We start from the raw sequence: 20,311 nt of genomic DNA on the forward strand, positions 1-20,311 counted from the left end.
TGAGTTTAGGAATTTGCTTTTCTTGTACTCCAAATAAGTCTAGGGTAGAAAACTTTCTTATTTTAATTTACTTTACTTGTGCTCTAAGTTTAGGTCAAGAAAGATTAGGCTATTATAAATAATACCCTTAGGCTTAGTTATTAAACAATTTATGTTTTTGAATTATTGAATAATATTATATTTTCTCTCAAACTTTGAGTTTAAGTTTCTACGTTGGAAACTTAGTTATCATCCTTAAAGGCTCTATCAAGTGCTAGCCTCTGTTTTCACGCTAACTCGCTACGTCATGAAAGTATATGCCTTTGTTCATTCTTTTGAATTTCAAACCATTAACAATCTATTTGAACTTTTTTTTGGCCAATTTAGTGGTTTGTCCTTCTTCCACGACATGTACTTTGGCTTCACTAGAAACAACAACTTATTCTTGTTTCCAATATTCCTATTCAATTTGAAGATCATTTGTCAAAGCCTCAAGAGTTATTTCCTCTTTGTTATGTTTCAAACCTCTTTTAAAGGGTTTATATGATGAAGGAGGCTTCTCTATAATGGAAAACGCAACTATAGTTTCATCCTTGTTCATCTTATATTGCTTAAATTGATTAAGCATTCTTTCAATTGCATGTCGTTGTTCAATAACGAAACGTTCATCAATCATTTGATAATTATTAAAGTGACTAACAAGAAATTTCTTACTTGTTGCATCTTTGATCATATACCTTGCCTCTAGTTTGTCCCATAATTCCTTTACAGTACCCTCATTCTGGTATGTGTCAAATAGGCCATCAGCCAGACCATTCAAAATGTGACCCTTGCACATATAATATGCATTGCCCTATTTCTACCTTTTTCTAGTTGTAGCAACAGATTCATTTTCACCTTTTTTTGGTCTAGTTGTAGTCAAGATGACTTTCAATGTTGATAGTAGGAAATGCATCTTTTTCTATCATTTTAGAAAGTTGCCACTGTCAAATTAATCCAATTTCACAAAGTCAAAAATCAATTCTCTTAGTGTTCCACTTGCAACAGCTATTGTTGAAACGAGATAAAACTTTAAGATTGTTAGAACACAAAATTGGAAAAATCAAGAAATGGCTTCAAGGCATGTAAGAATACCACTTTCCTTAAGGTTTTATTCACACACACTTATAGTGTGCAAAAAAGTTACCAATGTATGAACCTCAAAGATACAATGAAGCTTGGTAATTAACGGCGTTTTACATTAACGAAATCAATCTATTAAGCACTCACTGAAGTATGACAAGATTATTAAACTTCTATAAAATTCTTTACAACAAAACAATATAGAAGAAAACTTAAAGAATCTTGAGAAAGGAATGAGAGATTGTTGTTTTTTTGTTTTCAGTCTTTTGTCGTTCCATATGAGAGTCCTTTTATAGGTATAGGTGTGTATTCCCATTAGACACAACTATTGTTTTTTCCAACAGATATACTTTTTACTCTTTTTTTTTTTTGGAGTGCATATACTTTTTACTCATTTCTTTTATTTTCCAATATGGGATGGTGTCCCATATTTTTTTTTTTTTTGAAAATGTCCAAATTTAATACAAACTTTTTTGTAATATTCTTATATTGTTTTTGCTAATTTATGTATAAAAATATTGTTTTTCGTTAAGTTAAGAAAAATATTGTTTTCACCATTCAATAAATAAATTGCTACTACTAATATATAAGTCTTACATTTATTAGTTATTATTATTTTCCTTTAATTTTTTACCCAACTTATACATTAAAATTAAATTTTTTTTGAATAATTTAAAAATAAATTAGATGGCGTAACCTATTTTAGACAACAAAAATCAACTATTAAACCAAATTTGTCTCAACTTTTACAAAATGTAATATTATTCAAAAATCAATTTTAAATAAACTCAAATATTAACTAACTCAATAATTGATGTGCACATCTCTTTATTTAAAAAATTTGAGTTCAAATCTCTCACTTTCAAATAATAAAATTATTTTATACTAAAAGATATTTTTTTCCTGAAATTAAGAAATATTTTCAATTGAGTAATCTCCACTCTTTAATTTGTCTTCAACCAAAAAAGAAATCAATGAAAATTTTGTTGCGGATACGATAAGTGTTTTTTACGAACCTGCGATTAAGGGTCGTTAAGTTATTCTTATAATTCAATGATTTTTCACAGGAAAGCACTAATTTCAAACAAAATAAAAAAATTCAACCTTTAAAACACCCCCTTCTCTCTCTCTCTTCATTTTTTTTTTCTTTGTAAAGGCACGCTTTTCCTGATCACATCCAGTATAATTAGAGTGGTTGCAGTTGGCTTTGTGGTAGTGGATATGTTCATAACTTTTAGCAATAGCATCCACCACTAATGTGTTCAGCATTATTGCTTTCAGCATCCCTACGTGTAATCCAGATAAAATATGAAGACATGGGTCTACTGACACTCAATTGGATTGTCTTTGCCAACGCTCACGTCCCGTCCCTCTCCTTTATGGACCTTGACAGAGGGGAAAAAGGGCAATCACAAAAAGCTTCATAATTGATGCAATATGGATGTGGCAATTTGTACGACTGTGCATATGACTTAATTCAAATTAACTCCGTCCGATCCCTTCAGAGCTTTCTTTAACAGCCACAGCTTCTGCAATTACCACGATTTATTTTTGAATCACTCATCTTATTATCAGAAAGCTACACGGACATGACTACACACACTTGAGAAAAACTCGATTAACTTGGCACACACAATTTGAGCTTCAAGAACAAGCTTGTTGGTTTTAACAAAAAACAAAAAGAATAACAGAGTAGTTTGAAATTTGGAGAAAACAGTGAATGAAAGAATTTACTCATTCACATTTCATTTTAGTTTTTATGCATGAATTTGAAAATTCAAATCACTAATCTAATCTGACCTCGTGAACCAAAAAATTAACAAAAAAATCCAATTAAATGAAGTCAATCACCGCATTGACTTCTGTGCGAGCTTAACAATTGATAACAAAATTTATTAAGCTTGAGGAAGAACAAAACAACAATCTTAGGTAGCATATAGCCACAAACACTATTAAAAAACTTAATTAAACGACACTAGTCTGAGCGTTTAAGGAATAACAATAAGTTGACTAAACAAAATGACACCAAATAAAATGTTTTACAGTCCTAGAATTTGGGAAAAGAAAAAACCGACATGCTTATTGCTTCATCAGCTTCTTCTTCAATTGCCAGGTAGCCGTTGCTTCCCTCCTGTCTAATTCTTCCTTCCTTAACCAAATTCAGCTGCTTCCACCTTGACCAAGAAAGATCCGTGAAAGACACTTTTAATGTCTGTTCTTGTCCCTTTTTAAGTGATCTGTATGCTTATCTGACAGAAGAACGTGGATTAACAGTTTATCCAAATTCTCGAAAGAACCACCACCGGGCCTAGAAGCCTCCGCTGCCTTTTTCTTCCATTCCAAGGCATTTGCCTTCATTTCCACACCCTTGTCTCCCTCCATTAACTCCCTAACAAGCATTTCCACTTGATCTCTCTTTACATTGTTATCAATCTCCATGCCAATTCCCCATTCCGTGCAAGCAAGCCGGCAGTTAGTTTGCTGATCTGCAAGAACTGGCAAACAAAGCATTGGCACACCAGCAGATATACTTTCGATGGTTGAATTCCATCCCATGTGAGATAAGAACCCTCCCATTGACGGGTGCTTGAGGACCTGCTCTTGTGGACACCAGCTTGCTAACATGCCTCTATCTTTAGTTTCGGAGACGAATTCAGGTGGCAAAATCCCTGCCTCACCCGCGACGAGATCAGGCCTCATTATCCACAAAAACTGCTTTTTGCTATTAGCAAGGCCCCAAGCGAATTCCACAAGTTGTTGAGGACTCAACACGGCGACGCTGCCAAAATTTACGTACACCACAGAGTTTGGTTCTTTTGTATCGAGCCATTTGAGACATTCAGTTTCTTCTTTCCACAAATTTGAATCAATATGTTTCAATTTATCATGTCCGATCTGATCAACAAGCAAGTGAATAGGACCAATGCTGTAAACAGGGGTAAGAAACATGGCCGAAATAGCATCCAAAGCGTCTTTTTCCAACGAGTCAAATGTGTTGAAAATGAAAGCCGAAGCTTTAGAGTCGAGCGAGGCTTGGTCGAGGAGATAATTCAGCATCCAGTCATTCGGGTCTGTAGTTCTAAAATAACTTGGAAGATCTCTGAAACGCATTTTTTTCATTCCAGGCATCCAATCTATAACAGTATCCAAATATTCATTTGTTAGACCGCCCGCATCTGCGATTTCCAAACAGAAGTTGTGTCAGGCACTGTAAGCGAAAACAGAAGAACCTAAACAACAGTATCTCATTCATTTTATAATTCTATAGCCAACCAAACTACACCAGAACTATTTAAAGTTTTTTATTTTGATTGTACGGAGAGGAGAGGATTGTACTTGTCACAGGGGTTAACCCTTCTTCAACCAAACGTGGAAGCTGAGCGAAACAAACACATAAGCAAGCGCTGGCTGTCCAAAAACGTACACCGGGAATGCCAAATTCTTCAGTTGCCTCCATGGGGAATGACATGCCATCATCTGCAATAATACAGGTCACGGGCGGGACAATTGAAGATGCGGAGTCATTGAGCTTGTAAAGCAGATCACGGAATGGGTCTAAGCAGTTCTTGGAAAGGGACTCGAATAAAGGAAGAATGTCTTGGGTGGCATCAGCATCAGATGGTGGAAGGCCATCCGGGATGGTTTCAAAGCAAAAATCCGGCAAACCATCGAGCGAATTCGGCCCCCTGGATCTGAGTAGGCGTTTATGGTTGTAGTCAGTGTTGACAAAGGTTACGTGAAAGGCTTTAAGGTGAAGGACTTTTGCTAGCTTCAGCATTGGGTTTATGTGACCTTGAGCTGGATATGGGATACATACGGCATGCGGCATGTCAGCGACTGCATTATTGCAAGCCATCCTTCGATTTCTAAAAATTGTCCAGCTTCTTGTCTCAGGGTTGTACCCAAACGAAAGGTCTATCTACTTCCTTTTATAACCAATCTGCCAAACCTGACTCCATATCTTTGACTATTAATTTTTTATTGTGTACATATCACCAACAGGTTACCCAGATATTCCAAAAATTACATTTTTATCACATTCATCTATTATTTTCATCCACCAATGATAGTGTGACATCACTATGTTTTTCCTCAAATTATTTTGGACAAAATTTTAAAGAATGATAAGGTGAGATACCAGTACTAAAATTTTATTATTGGTCAGAGTACTTGAACCTATGAATGTCCGATTAATATTTAAAAAGTTGCCCTGTGAACCTTACCCAAATTAAATTAAATATACGTTACTCATTAAATGTTGAATCCGTTTCTTATCATCTTTACTCGATTAAAGTTCAAAAAGGGAAAAACAAACAGGAAAGTGAAAGTGTAGGTTGAAGAAGGACGTAGAGAATGGAGGAGGAAAGAAAAAACCCAAGCCCCTATCAAAACTCATGATGATTTCACTGAGTAATATTCCTAAGAAAGCATGAAAATGAAGCCTTCACATTATGAAACCAAACGAAAGCCATTCTAATCTTTACAATTCTTTCCTTCTCGCCACAAAAAAATCAACTAAATCTATAAAACAATTCGGATGTGCATGCGCGACAACCTGAGGATAAATTAGTCAATCAAACTCATCACCTCAATCTCCAGATAAATCTTTTACCAATGTAATTGCTCGGCAAAGCCAAATTAAGGGCCGTCTTTATTGCACCTGTATCCAGGGTTTAAGTACCCTAAATTTTCTGACATAAATCTATTACAAACTTTAGCAATCCCATATTCATCTACTATAATTATGCTTAAAGCAATGGCTGTATCATTCTCTAACCATTCTCTGTTGGCTCCTCGCTTTTCAGCTTCCTTTTCTTCTTCCTGTAAGACCCTCAAAAGACACTAAACTACCTTTGTTAACCCTTCAATCTTTCTATCCAAAACCTCATATTTCAAGACCCATTCCTGGGTTTTCTCCATCTAACCTTTCCTTCCCTTTGAACAGGAACAAGAATCCCGAAATTCTTACTTCCAAGGCCTAGCCACCACAAGAATCAACAAAATTAAAACAGAGCTCAAAAAATAAAGCACTAACTTCCAATTAATTTGTTGGGAGCCTCCATTTTCGCTCTTTGGTTTGTGTTTCACTTGTCTACGATCCAAACACTTCATCATCCAGCAATTTGGAATTGGTGGCACTGCCACAAACGGGTAGCAGTGCAACACGGCTTATTAAACACCTCAACATTTTGGACATCTTTTTCGAAAATATAGAAAATAAGATAATAGTTATCTTAAGATTAAGTCCCATAGACCATAGCCTATCTATTGTATGGATAACACAAACTCAGTTACTTGCCTTAACAACAATGTTCCAACTTGATTATTAATTATTTGTCTGCGTAGGGTGTTTATATAATAAGAAAACTTCTTTTGCATAAAAAATAACTGTACACTTCTTTCTTTTTCTTTTTTTTTTTTTTTGTTGCTTTGTTTTTTTAGCGGTGACTACTCAAAATGAACATTTAACAATTCTTAAATAAAACAATCCATTTTTTTATTTTGAAAGTATATGGAATTTATAGTTTTTCCCTTGAACAAAACGAAAAAAAAAAAGGAAAAAAGAACAAAGGTGTCAACTGACAAATTATTACTCCCTGTATTAACATCTAAAGCCATTAAACCATAAGGAATATTAATTCTAACTGTGAAATAAATAAATAAATAAATAAATAATCTGGTGGTTTGTTACGCCAGGCGTTTGACCGGAAAAGCAACGTTTGGGAGCACAGATAGCCAGCTGATAATGGAAATTAAGGTTTATTTAAGATAAATAATTGACTAAACAGATCGCTGGCAAATTCTACACTAAGACTATCCTTTATCCAGAAGGAAATGAAGTTTTGAAGTGGTCAAATATTGGACAAAACTCAAGATTGTAACTGTGCATTCATATACAAAGATGTAATGACACCTCCTCAACATACACACAGACTCTGGACCTGAGTTGCCAACATTGAGGCATCATTTCCTTCCCTTTTTCAGTTTGTGAACGCTGTAGATTACAAGGTGCAACAAGCTGAAATTCTATCCAAGTCTCTCATTTACTAATGCAGCGGGAACATATATTGATTACGCAGAAACAATATGCCCAAGGAAAAAAGTTAAAGCAATAAAAATGCCGCAGGCAGCAACCTCTAAATAGCTAGCTTCTACTTTCATTTACCCTTCTATCCAAACAGCTGATATTGCATGAGGATGGTGCCTATCCTCGATTAAAGTCTGCCATATTTGTTAGACAAGATGGGAGGAGAGCAGGGGAGCATCAACATATCAGTTTTCTTAGTCTTTTTTCTGCAAGGTTAGCAACTTTGTTCTGTGGCTCTAGAACAAGAGCATGTTTGAAATCTGCAAATGCCAAAACAAGAAACTGCTGTAAGATAAGAAGAGCAGTATGATACATAATATTGCACATATAAATTATAAGATGCAAATAGATCATGCCTAGGAGAAAAAACTGTCCTAAGAATGCGGGAGTGACAGGATTGCCTGGTGAAATATGTATCAATTATAAAATTATTTCATATCTCACTCCATGACAGATTTGAACACCATATGGAGTTTGGGTCCCAAATCACTGGGTAAATGGTCCTATGCATCTGTCTGCACCCACGCATGTCCCTACTATGCATCAAAAAAACTATTTGCCGAAGGTACCAGGGCACTTTTTCCTCTGTTTGCATTAATGTTCCCAAACCCCACATCAGGTAGCAAACCTAGTATGAACAGAATGGGCCAACCAAATGACAAAGTACAAGTATTTAATGTATTATTACTACGTAACCTAACTGTCGCAGCATCTCAAAGTTTTAAAAATTAGAACATCAGATTCCATCAGTATATATGAAAGTGACAGGGATAGGAAAAAGAAAGGGGGATAAAAGAAAAAGCTTCATAAACTACAATTGTAGATTTAGCAATTCATACAACTGCTTTAGGTGCCATTAAAAGATAATTATAATAAAAAAGGCTGCAATTTATACAACCAGAAACCTGAAATGCATCAATTAGTTGTATTTATCAATCATTTAAGCTAGCTGGCTGGAAATGAGTCTCACGTCACATGTGAGGCACAATAAGCACTGTTCTCACCTTCAAGAGCCTCTTTATAGCAGAGTAGTGATTCTCTGGCTGTCCCACGTCTAAGATATGCCTTCACATTCTGCACAAAAATAAAATTAGTTGATTATTAACTGATTATTAACATCACTGGACTGGAGTGTAGCAGCATTTATCTCATGCATGCATACAAATTTTTAATTCCACTAGTACAAACTGTCAAATAAGAGGAGCTACATCATTCAAAAGTATCACATTACCATCACATACTCATTCAATTACCTTTTTGTCAAGTGATATTGCCTTACTGCAGTCCTCTTCAGCTTGCTGAAAGCTGCATATTCAAATATCAGTTTCCCTTGGCAGAATGCAGACACAAAACGATGCAATGAAAAGAGTGGCTATAAATCTTTGAGATATTATACCATCCTAGCTCCAAATAAGCTGCTGCCCGATTGTTATAGTATGTTGCTGTTGTCCCATTTAACTTAATAGCTTTACTATAGTAACTGACAGCCTTATTCCACTGCATTCCCTTAAATGCAGCATTTCCCTGAAATGAAACTTGTCAACCAAAACTTAAACAATAGACCTCCTTTTTTTCACTTATCTTTTACTATAGGTAAATAAAAACGCAAGTGCAACTTCACAACAAACCAGCATGTTAATTGTGTCAGCAACTTATTCATAAGAAATGAATGTCATACCTTAAACCACCACAAGTGCCAACTCCCCTGAAAGTGAATAAATAATTTCTACTGGCATTTAACATAGAAAAAACTACTATATGATCTAAATTATCAAGCATCAATGTTTATGACCAAAGTTGCCCACCTATTGCAAATATGAACTTCAACAGAAAAAACATACTTTCTGCACGCGTGAGGCTCGATGCTAGTTCTTAGAAGTGTTGCAATAAAAAAGCAGTAGTTCAGCAAGAGAAAATGAGACATAGAGAAGTTCTCCATCATTTCTTTACAGGTTCAGAGGCCCAACCAACATCCCTAGGAACAAGAAGGCATTCTTCCTACCGTTACTTGTCAAGTGTATGTGAAAACTCATTAAACAGTATGCCATTTAGTAAACAACTTATGAAAGGAAAAGAATACAACCAGACAAACTAAAACCTCACTTTGGATTAGTTGTAATCTGAAAAGGTGAAAACTGACAAGTCCCATGAACAAATAAAATCAAGAATCAAATTCCAAATCCATTACATCAGTGACATTGGTAGAAATTTTGTTAGGCAAATCAAAGCATTAAGATATTGAAAGACATTAGATGTGAGCAAACCTTTTCCTTCAAGAGTTCAGAAGCATCCATATTACCATTGACATCAGGCAATGGCGCCGAATTGGATGCAATGCTGACTTGGTCTTGCAGAGATGCATACATGTCCAAAACTGTATCAAGAAGAAATTTATCTGCTCCATGGTATGTGACAAATGAAACAGAAACAGGACAATCATCATGCTTTCCTAATGGAACAGAAACCTGGGAAGAGATTGTAACGTTAAATAAATGACTGAACAACACATGAGAATAAAAACTTAAGCCTAGCAACAAAAATCCACCTGACAGCCACCAGACATGCTAGCGATGCTCAATAATGCATATGCTTTATCATGAAACTCAGTGGAATACCCTTTCTTTGAGTTAAGCTTTAATGGAGCATCTGCAATTGTGGGAATCACTAATATTCCATCATCCTGAAACAAAAAAGATAACTTGTCATGTGAGATCAATCAATTCCATGCCATATGCTATTATCCTTACCCATACCATTTCAAGACAAACATCGAATACTTGAGAGTTTTTTGGATCCATAAAAGTAAACCCTAATCCATCAGAGTAATGCACCTATGTATATACTGCTAATATATATCAGACATTTAACATTTTTTTTAATCTGACTAATTCTAGCAACTCCTTTTGTTTATGGTAGACATTATTATAGAAAATAATAACACAAATTAACTTTGAAAAAGAAGAACAAAAGGTTAATTAATACAACTTAAAAGAAAAGAGGAAGAAGGAGAAGAAGCTGCCACACCTTTAGAAGACTTTGCACAGCAGCTCGCATCTCAGTCCTAACTTTGTACAAATTTTTCACATTCCCATACGTAGTGTTGATTGAGGCAAGAACATGATTAGAAATCTCAGCTCCCAGTCTCGGTTTAACATCTTTAACCCATTCTTCATGGTTTGTTTTGAACTCATATCTGAAACATAATACTAGTAGATTTTAAGAGAGCTGGTCAATGTACAAAACCAAGAAACAAAAATTTAACATAACAATAATAATGACAATATCCAGATTGAGGGATTGCAACAACACAAGCAGGGGGAGAAGGTATAGGTACTCCTGCATGTAACAACAAATTATTCTCAATTACCTTTGCAATGACACCATCACTGATGAAAGAGCCTTCAAAATAGAAATTCCATTTTGCAGGTGTGTGGATTGTTGACAAAAACCCTTTAGACTGGGTACATTTGAAGCAACATATTGAGCAAAATTGATATGCTTTGGAGGCTGGTCTGTGCAATCAACAAGAGGTAGAAACGTCAAGTAGTAAAATTCAAATAATCATAACAGGAGGTAGCGGCAGGCTAGGGTCGTGACTTTCAGACCACACACAAAAAGCAACTGATAGGGATCGATATTTTAGGTCATGCAACTTACACCCAGAAAGCTTTTCAATTGCTTTGCTAACAACATAAACTGTCTTTTGCTTGGGGACCTTTGAGAGCTGGAATAGATCGTCAGCAAACACAAGGCGTCTCGCCCTTCTAGGTTCCACTGCCTTCAGTTGAAGTAAAACATGTCCAACACAATGTAGAATAGATGGATCACGAGCAAACCATCCTAAGACATCATCACTTGACGATGTCAATAAAAAGACAATCACAAAAGCAACAAAGGAGAGTGAACTCCCCAGAATTTCACTGATCAGCAAGAAATAAGAATCTTAAATGCCCATTATTTTTTTGAACTAGCCAGTCTTCTCACAGAACTGCAATGACATATGCCACAACCCTATAGGGGAAGAATGGTCTGCTCTGTTAACAGAGGTGGCATCCATTCATTAATAAATCTTGCTTTCAGTTGCACCACACTTTAGTTAAAAAAAGAAAAAAAACAAAGACTGGGTGAGGGCAAAGCGAATTGGCAAAATCATATTTCAGAGTAGATAAAGATATCAACAAATATCTGCATGGATATCCAACAAATATCTAAACAATCAGACAACAAGGTCACATTGCAAAATTAAAGCATAAAATAAATCACGATTGCTAGATAATACCAATAGCATCCAAACTTTGTGAATTTGGAAGAAGTCCAATTGTAGATACAGCCCCATGAGATGGACGGAACCCAAGAATACCACAGAATGAGGCCGGAATTCTCACGCAACCAATTGTATCAGTACCTACAAAGTCAAGAAAAGACCTTCTATGCTCAGATAACACTAAGAGTCTGCAGTAACCCTTTCTGGATCGAAAAGGAATGATATTCCAGTCTAGTAACTAATTAATCATGAAAGAAAGAAAGAAAGAAAAAACATAACAAACAGGGGAAAAGCTGTCGGGTTGACTATTGAGAACTGTAAAGAACTGAACTTACCTAGAGCAAAGTCCACAAGTTCAGCTGCAACTGCCACAGCAGAACCACTTGAAGAACCTCCTGGAACATTTGACTCCATGTTCGGATTTGTAGGTGTTCCATAATGCTTATTTTCCCCAGTTACTCTAATAAAACAAAAAACCAAAACTTGTATCACGCTTTGGTAAGTACCCTTCTTCCTAGATAGAAAAAGAAAAATATACATAAAAGGTTACCCAAAAGCCAGTTCGTCCATAACTGTCTTGCCAACACATTTAGCCCCACTTTTCAACAAAGCAGTAACCACAACCGCCGTCTTATCAGCAGGCTCGTGTGTTCTCCGCCAATCCGGATTCCCAAACCCCGTTACATAACCTTTCACATCAAATCTGTTACAATCAATTGAATGAAAAAACAAATAAAAGATGGGAAAAAATGTACAAGAAAACATAACTGGGGAGGAAAGAGCGTTGGAATTACGAACATGTCCTTGATGGCAAAGGTAAGACCCGATAGTGGAAGTTTGGCGGCAGGAGGTGGCGGCTGAGGGAAAGGAATTAACTCGAAGCGTTCCAAAAAAGCGCCAAAATCTTCTCTTTTGATGATGATCGCTTTCCTTCTCATTCTTCTACTGGTCTCTGCCAGAACTATGATTCCGGCCACTGTCACTCCCGCCACTATCCAAACCTTGGGGTTGGAAGCGTTGGTTTTTATTAGATGCAGCGCTTTTGACATGATGGGATTCAGAGAGAAAGGGGGAAGAAGGGAGGGGAAAAGGATAACAAAAAACACAAAACAAAGGGGGCTAAAGGGGTTTTGGAAGGGTTTTAGAGGAAAGGTTAATGATCGGAGAGAGAAATTGGAATTTGCTTCCGTGCGTTGTGGGTAAACAATTAAGCGTGCGTACACAGGACGCGCCGGATTCTTTGTCTGTGGCTTTGGACCTTTGGCATTGGTATTGGTAGCAGCTATAGAAATCTTGAACGCCGCATTTTCTATTTTGACTGCCTATCTTGGACTGTCCTTTTTCTACTCCTATCTTACAGTACAAAATACGCCTTCCATTAATTTTTAAAATAAATTATTCTTTTTGTGCAAATTAAAAATATAAATATGATATATTTATATGACCACCTTATTTTAAAGGAGAGAATGATATTTATTGTATTTGTTTATATTTTTGTGTTGTGATATTTTAAATAATTACATTTATTCTTTTAAAAAGTTAAAAATATAATAATAATATTAAAGTTGTAAAATATTAAAATGTATTTTTCAAACTATTAAACTTCACAAGTGATTAGAGTCAGAAGATTATCACATATTTTATTACAAAATATTTTTTAAAATTAATATTTTAATATTATATTATTAAATTTTACAAATTTAATCATTCTAAAAAATACCATCATTTTAACCCTAAACACCAGTCTAGTAATGAGCGCTACTGGTGAATCATTTTTCTCCCTCCAAAAGTTGTCGAAAGAATTGTGCAGATTTGCTCCTCTTCTTATGGGAATGTAAAGATGGTGATGCAGGGGATGCCAAAGTTTGCTGAGAAACTATATGCTATCCCAACAATGAAGAAGGTGATCTTAAGCATCTTCGGGCTTTATTTGCACAAGCTGGTTCTCTTTGGGTTGCCTGGATTAAAGCTTATCTTCTAAAAGGCAGGAGTTTTTGAAAGATTAACTGTACTCAGAGGTGTAGCTGGCCTTGGGGAATCTTAAGGAAACTGCAAGGACCCTTATTAAGCACGAGATTGGAAATGGGCTCTTTTTCTGGTATGATAGTGGCTACCTTCTGGCCCTCTCCTTACTTATGGCAGAGGTATTTTACCACAGATTTGATATATCTGAAGTTGCAAATGTTGCTTATCTTATTAGAAATGGTGCATGGCAGTAATGTAAGGCAGATTCAGCAGATGTGCTCTCCTATTTCTATTTGCTCAGCTGATGAGATTGTGGTGTGGCAGGCTGCAAAGAGTGGCATGTCTAAGGCTTCTGATACTTGTCAGTGGCTTACAGTTGGGCACAAATTTTGTGTGGAATCAAATCTCTCTCCCTAAGCATAGATTTTGTTGCTTGGCTTGTTAGTTTAGATAAACTGAGTATCTTTCTCGGGTCTGAAGTTGGGGAATTAGTCTTGGTAAAAACATGATGTTATTTCTGTGATGCTGAAGAAGAGACTAGGGATCACATTTGTTTTTTCCCCTGCAGGACATTTGGGACCAAATTCCTGAAAAGCTGCTTATTAAAAGAGGTTTGATTGTTGGCAAGAATAGTTTGAGTGGATTCTTGCTCACTCTAATGCCAAGTGTTTTGCCCCTATGCTGTTAAGAGTGGTAAGCACACTTGCAACATCTCTGGAGGACTTACAAACTTGAGAACTTTGGCTATTCTATGTTGCTTTTGAGGTAATTATTCGAGTGCCCAACAACCCATTAAACTTTCTTTTTCGGCTTGTTATGCTGTTTAGGTACCAGCTTTTCGCATTTTACTTGGACAAGTACAATACTAGTTATCCCAAAAAACATCTAATATTCTCAGTATTTTTTTTTTTGTCACTTCTCTCTTTCCTTAGATTTTCATTTTTTTTTTTCTCTCAATAATTATCACTTACGCTCTCTCTAAAACTCAGAGTTCGCTGGCCAGCAAAAAAAAGATTCACTCTTCTATTTTTTATGCCGTTTATATTTTCTCTAAAGTCTAATTTTAAAATGTTTGTGCTTGTAAACTAGATACTGTAATGTTACTTTTTCCAAATTTTAATCAATACTTTTTCATTTCAATCAAATGCTACAATATAATCTTCATAACAATCTCCTCAATAATAACTTGCCCAACAAGCATATTCCATTGAAATGCCATAACAAAAAAGCATCGATGGTTACCTAAAAATTAAAGTGCAATGACATAATTGGCATTTAGAGAGAATTCAAAGACCCATTTATGGTTTATCCATTATCTTTCTCATATTATATGCCCCAAAGAGAGGAAGATAGTTTCAACATATTGGAGCCTTTCAAGCATATAACATTTTTCTATCACAGCGACTGCATGCATACATGCAGTTTTATATAAATCCATTTTAATCTCAATGGCTTCGGAGGAGCAATGCAAATTATACAGAAAAATGATGGAACGAATCTACAAATTGAAGAAATCAAGCAAATATCAAGCCGCACGACCCAATATGCTACTACTTTAATTTTACAGAGAAGAGAAATATCATATAGTGAATTTTCACCATGATGCATTTCATGAGATTGCTAGCTTGTGTTTGCCTATTGATTCGCACCTTATGCAATCAAGGAACTGTTTTCTGTTGCATTCAGTTTCCGTTTACCCCTTGAAACGAATTACAATACAGGAGATATCATCCTTACTGTCTCTGTTCAATGCCTCCGCTGCTAGCTGTTTGGCTGCCCTCTGCAGGTCCTTGGTCTTTTTTGCAATATCAACTGCCTCTTGATTGGACATCACCTGGATTAAATTCCATTCAGCATGAGAAAAATAAACAAGGCATGAGAAATTGCTGATCTTGAGAGAGATGGATCACCTTCCATAGTCCATCACTTGCTAGGATGAGAAGTTCAGTATCCGAGTCAATATCAGCATTTCGTACGTCAGGATCAGATCTGAGGTGTGATTTAAGATTCTTGTCTCCAAAAGCACGAGAAACAGCAAGTTGGCCATTCACTCTTGCAACATCTCCTGGGATAAAATGCAACAAGATCAATTATCATGAAAGAGAAAATCAAGAATAGCATCGGTAAGTCAGACAAACGTCTAGTACTGATTAATTAGCATATACAAGGATTTCACACGAGCATACTAGATTCGACAACATAGACCAGAATGAAATGAAAAAGAGTAAGCACACACAAACAAATGGGAAAAAGAAAGAAAAAGGGCAACGACTAAACCAATATAGCGAGAGAGATTGTCAGTCTCTGTTGAATAAGCTTTTTATCAAGTCTACTTATTTGTCACACACAAACGCAAACCTGGCATGAAATTCAGAAAAAAGGCCTCCAACTCTTCATGCAGGTGTCATATAAGCCTCCCCAAAGTGAACTTTTTTACCTTCATTCAGTGAAAAAAGAAAATAAAAACAATTTGACATAAGGACAAAGTAGTTGTCAACTAACCTGGCATGTTTGAGACAAAGCCACCTCTGTTTTCAATGCTTCCCCGCTCAGTGTTGGGCTCATGATCAATACTCATCTGTATTGCCTGCCCTTTCTTTGAGAGAACAGCACGTGAATCTCCAATATTGGCTACCCATAATTTCCGCCCATCTATCAAAATTGCAGTGACAGCAGTAGATCCCCCTCATCCCAAGTCAGGACTGTGTGAGAGAATTGCCTGGTCTGTCTTCTCATAAGCTTTAGATATGGATCTAGTGGGATCAGTCCAAAACTCCTCCTGCAATTTATTGCATATCACAAGGTAAGGGCATATTTTAACAACCAGTCAAGTAGCCAGGGAAGTATAACATCCAGAATCATGGAATCATCAATTCAAGGCCAATTAAAGTTTCTTCCTTTGCCTTACATTTTCTAACCAGGATTTTAGTCTATTATCAAATGAACTGCAAAAGGTAAGTTTATTCTCTACCCAAAATCCCCACATCTCTATCACCTGAGCTAAGTTTACATGGATATCCCCATTGCAATTGCGAGATCAACAAAGACACTCTTTTAAAATGCAGTAGGTAACAGACAAGAATGATTCCTTCTGACTCTGCTATGCAAATGCCCCTTAGCCTTTATGGATTATGCATATTTGATTAATCAAGAACTCACATCCTTTAAGATATTGGAAAACAAATGCTTTTGCAGAGAGGCAGGTACATTATCTCCCAAATGGCCATCATATATAGCAAAAAGTCCAAGTTCATGTCCATGAAGCTGAGCAAACTTTGCAACATGGTAATCCTCCATTGGGTGACTTGCTTTTCCTTTTGCTAGACTGAAGCCATACTTGACAGGGCACCGATGGCTTCTGCCCTTTCCAGAGCTACATGAAGAACGTCCTCCAACAACCTAAAGAGAAGAAGAATTAAAACTTTTAAGATATTTTAGAAATATGGAATCAGAAAACCAACTTCACAAAGATCAAAAACATAATTTTCGAGGAGGAAATGTGCAATAAAAGGATTGAAGAAGCGCCAAAATAGTTTAATTTTGGGGGGAAAAAAAGAAAATAGAAGAAACAAAAGCAATCCAACAAATAATATGGTTGAATCAATTGAAAGCCTACAAGAATCTTTCAGAAGAAATTTCCTTCCCAATATCAGTTATTTCACAAAATTACAATTTCCAATTTGCAGCCAAAAACAATTTGAAAGCAAGCAAAAGAGAACTACGGCAACCAAGTTCTATGTAATTATACTTCTTTCTAATACCAACAAACCATATTAGTGACAATTTTCATTGAAACATGTTTCCAAAAGAGTAGCATCAAATTCAAAACTTAAAATAGATAAGAAAATGATTTAACTGAATCTCCAAAACATGAATCAGGGAAATCAAGAAGAGCAATTATCTTGGAGTAAGCCTATTGCTTATCTTTTCTTAACCTCTGGTATCCAAAAAAAGGAATGGGAAACCTGTGCTGATGCTTTTATGATATTTAAAGCAAAATCCCCACAAAAGCTAAAGGAATACTATTTTGTTCGTAAATGTAACAATATTCACAAAATACAAGCATAAAATTAGTAATGTTCTTCAATGGCTTTTAAGAAATGTGACCCAAACAATAAAGAGAATACAAATGCTAATCGCAAAAAACACATAATAGGAATCCCAAATGAACCATGAACCAGTATGGTATACTCTCCCTATTTTGCACATGATACCAGAATAAATGAAAATGCTACAGAAAAAATGCATTATGCTGTTTTCGATTTACTATTCACTGGTCTCATTAAAGGCAGCACATTTCTTGAAATAATACATAAAAGAAAAATTCATTATTCTCCTTTTTCTCATGTAATCATTCTTTAATCTCATTGTTTTAATGCACACAATCATCTAAGCCAAACATTGTCATAATCCAGAGATTCTGTAAGAAAGGAATTCACATAATTCTCCATTTCAAAAGAAGCAAGCATATCAACATTCCATTAAAGTAAAAAAAAAAAATTTGAAACTGCACATTTAAAGCACACATATCAACATTCCATCTAGCTTATTCTCTTTTCTTGTTTCATTTCCCTTTTTCACCCCTGGAAACCTCTGGTTCTGAGAAAATATAGCCTACACACTTAAAGTAAAAGGAACACAAACTCTGTTATAAAGTCAAAGTTACCACTAAACCAGATCATGCCCTTGCAACATCTAACTAAACCACCAACCAAAGATATCCAAGCATATATAAACATAGCATAAAACAACCAGGAAACTGATATAGATTTAGACAACACATACAAAAAATGAAATTGGGAACCAAAAAAGAAAATTTGCCGAAAGAAGTGGAGGTATCGTTGACCTGAGAACAGACAGAGTTGAAGCAACATAGACTATCCATATAATTTAACCGCCCCTCCGCACCTCTCACATTCTTTTGCTACCACTCAACATTTAAAAAAAAAATAACTAACCTTGTTCCCCCAAGAATTCCTCAACCTGCATAATCAGAATCAAAGAAAACAATTTTGAACATCAAAACAGGTGAAATCCCACCATCATAAACAGCCATAAAACCCTAGAAAACTCCTACAAACAAAACAAAAAACAATACAAAATCATGAAATGGGTTTCTCAGAATTTTCCTTATCGATCCACCAAAACACCCAATTCACAAGAAAGAAATTTAACAAAGAAAAAAAAGAACAAAAACCCATAGCTGTACAAGACTTGAATCGCCCAATTCTTTGACTCTCATTTTTTCTCTATCAGAGAAAAGAGACAAAAATATGCACAAGAATTATACAAGAATTATACGTATACAAAATAATGACAAAACCTAGTATAGTAGTAACTGTTATAAAAATAAACAAAACAAAAAAATGGTCTTTACAGGGGCAAAGAAATAGGCTCCCACAGAAAAAGGCAAGAGCTTGTCCTTATTGACTTATCCCTTTGCCTGTGTTTTGGTCTTTTTTCTTTGTTTACTGAGTAGTATGAAAAGCACTAGTATTTTTCTTTTTTTTTTTTAGTTTACTATTTGAAATGAAATTTCATAATTACTGCTAAGAAGAGCTGTTTTGGTTTTTTTTTTTTTTGAGATTTTGAGATTTTGATCTTTTCATTTTTCTCAATTTCCATTAAAATAATGCTTTAATAACTGGTAATTTTCGCGTCGGTCAACTGTGCCCACTGGTGGGTACCCCTCTATTCAAAAGTCAGCCCATTGAGATGCGTTAAAGGTCATAGAGAAAAAAATTGATTACTCTTTAAGGTGTTAAAGTGTTTATGGCAAGAGAGGTGAGGGATACATATCGAGAAAAAAGTAAAAAAAGTAATATGAAGGAGCATGGTGGAGAATAAGATGAAAAGAATTATGAAAAGAATTGAGTAACAAAGGGTTTTGGTAAGAGCTTAGAAGAGTTTTTTGGAGAGAGAATTTATTGAATTTAACGAAGGTTGTTTTATTTGGTTTGACTTAGAGTTTTGATTTTTTTCATTTTAGGCTTAGTTATAACACATTATCATCATTTTACGCAATTCATTATATTGTATAATTTGTTTCCTTTTGTATTGACATTGAGATTTATATATAATCATATAGTGGTTTATTAATAAAATTCATATCAGAGAGTGTTTAAATTTTTTATGGTATCAGAACAAGATTGCAAACAATCTAAGCTAAAACTTTTCAATGACTGATAAGGGTGAAGAAAGAGCAAACAAGAGTAATGTGAGCTTGATACCCATCATACATGTTAGTGCATCAAACAACACTTTGATTGATACCAAATCACCTTATTACCTACATTCCTTTGATCATTTTACGCTAATATGTGTTATGCATCCTTTAAGTGAAACAGGAGATAACTATTTCACTTAGAAGTGTAGTTTTCTAAATGCTCTCCAATCCAAGAACATAGCATGGTCCGTGGATGGATCAATTTCAAAACCGGAAGTCAATTTCCTAAAATTTCAAAACTGGGTACAGTGCAATGCAATAGTATTGTCTTGATTGATCAATGCTCTTTCTAAAAAATTGCAAGGTGGAGCAGTGCATGCAGAGAATGCAAGCAAGTTATGGGCAGACCTCAAGGAACAGTTCGCTTAAAGCATTCCTCTTAGGGTTTATGAACTTAAACGAGCTATTGCGCTCTTATAGTAAGAGAAGGTTCCAATCTTTACTTATTATAGAAAATTGAAAGCTTTATGGAGTAAAGCTCAAACTTTTTGACCTTTACTGATTTGTACCTATGGAAAATGCATTTGTCGTATGGCGAGACAGATGCAGGAGATAAGCTATGAAGAGAAGGTATTCGATTTTCTGCTGAGGGTGGATAAAAGTTATAAAACCATGTGATTCTCAACCTGAAACTTTTACTATCAATTGGATGGGCTTATGCAATCAC

At 35.4% G+C, this 20,311-nt stretch overlaps 3 protein-coding genes across 6 annotated transcripts; all 3 read right to left on the reverse strand.

The window, feature by feature from the left end:
- Nucleotides 1-3,040: 3,040 nt before the first annotated feature.
- On the reverse strand, nucleotides 3,041-4,990 carry LOC18608288 (7-deoxyloganetin glucosyltransferase-like). The gene is made up of 2 exons (XM_007042888.3): nucleotides 4,438-4,990; nucleotides 3,041-4,277 (listed from the first exon to the last, which is right to left on the reverse strand). Exons 1-2 carry the CDS (start codon nucleotides 4,955-4,957, stop codon nucleotides 3,307-3,309), a joined length of 1,491 nt encoding a protein of 496 aa, XP_007042950.3. The 5' UTR covers nucleotides 4,958-4,990; the 3' UTR covers nucleotides 3,041-3,306.
- A 1,905-nt stretch (nucleotides 4,991-6,895) lies between these two features.
- On the reverse strand, nucleotides 6,896-12,735 carry TOC64-V (translocon at the outer membrane of chloroplasts 64-V). 2 transcript variants are annotated; one of them, XM_007042889.3, is made up of 13 exons: nucleotides 12,252-12,735; nucleotides 12,004-12,156; nucleotides 11,789-11,913; nucleotides 11,469-11,594; nucleotides 10,847-11,029; nucleotides 10,557-10,701; nucleotides 10,214-10,382; nucleotides 9,735-9,869; nucleotides 9,454-9,654; nucleotides 8,586-8,713; nucleotides 8,443-8,494; nucleotides 8,194-8,263; nucleotides 6,896-7,449 (listed from the first exon to the last, which is right to left on the reverse strand). In XM_007042889.3, exons 1-13 carry the CDS (start codon nucleotides 12,500-12,502, stop codon nucleotides 7,367-7,369), a joined length of 1,821 nt encoding a protein of 606 aa, XP_007042951.2. In that variant the 5' UTR covers nucleotides 12,503-12,735; the 3' UTR covers nucleotides 6,896-7,366. The 2 variants fall into 2 exon arrangements, with proteins under 2 accessions (XP_007042951.2, XP_088659783.1); XM_088803657.1 differs by having other exon boundaries at nucleotides 6,922-7,449; nucleotides 12,004-12,142; nucleotides 12,252-12,389.
- Nucleotides 12,736-14,700: 1,965 nt separating this feature from the next.
- On the reverse strand, nucleotides 14,701-18,785 carry LOC108660565 (putative protein phosphatase 2C 10). Of its 3 annotated transcripts, XM_088804050.1 has the most exons (5): nucleotides 16,578-18,772; nucleotides 15,945-16,197; nucleotides 15,777-15,855; nucleotides 15,329-15,483; nucleotides 14,701-15,252 (listed from the first exon to the last, which is right to left on the reverse strand). In XM_088804050.1, exons 3-5 carry the CDS (start codon nucleotides 15,781-15,783, stop codon nucleotides 15,112-15,114), a joined length of 303 nt encoding a protein of 100 aa, XP_088660176.1. In that variant the 5' UTR covers nucleotides 15,784-15,855; nucleotides 15,945-16,197; nucleotides 16,578-18,772; the 3' UTR covers nucleotides 14,701-15,111. The 3 variants fall into 3 exon arrangements, 2 of the variants coding, with proteins under 2 accessions (XP_088660176.1, XP_088660175.1); XM_088804049.1 differs by lacking the exon at nucleotides 15,777-15,855 and having other exon boundaries at nucleotides 15,921-16,197; nucleotides 16,578-18,769; XR_016024805.1 differs by lacking the exons at nucleotides 14,701-15,252; nucleotides 15,329-15,483 and having other exon boundaries at nucleotides 16,578-16,817; nucleotides 18,265-18,785.
- Nucleotides 18,786-20,311: the final 1,526 nt, after the last annotated feature.

Source organism: Theobroma cacao, chromosome 2 (genome assembly GCF_053813885.1).
Source record: "Theobroma cacao isolate CCN51 chromosome 2, ASM5381388v1, whole genome shotgun sequence".
NCBI lineage: Eukaryota > Viridiplantae > Streptophyta > Magnoliopsida > Malvales > Malvaceae > Theobroma > Theobroma cacao.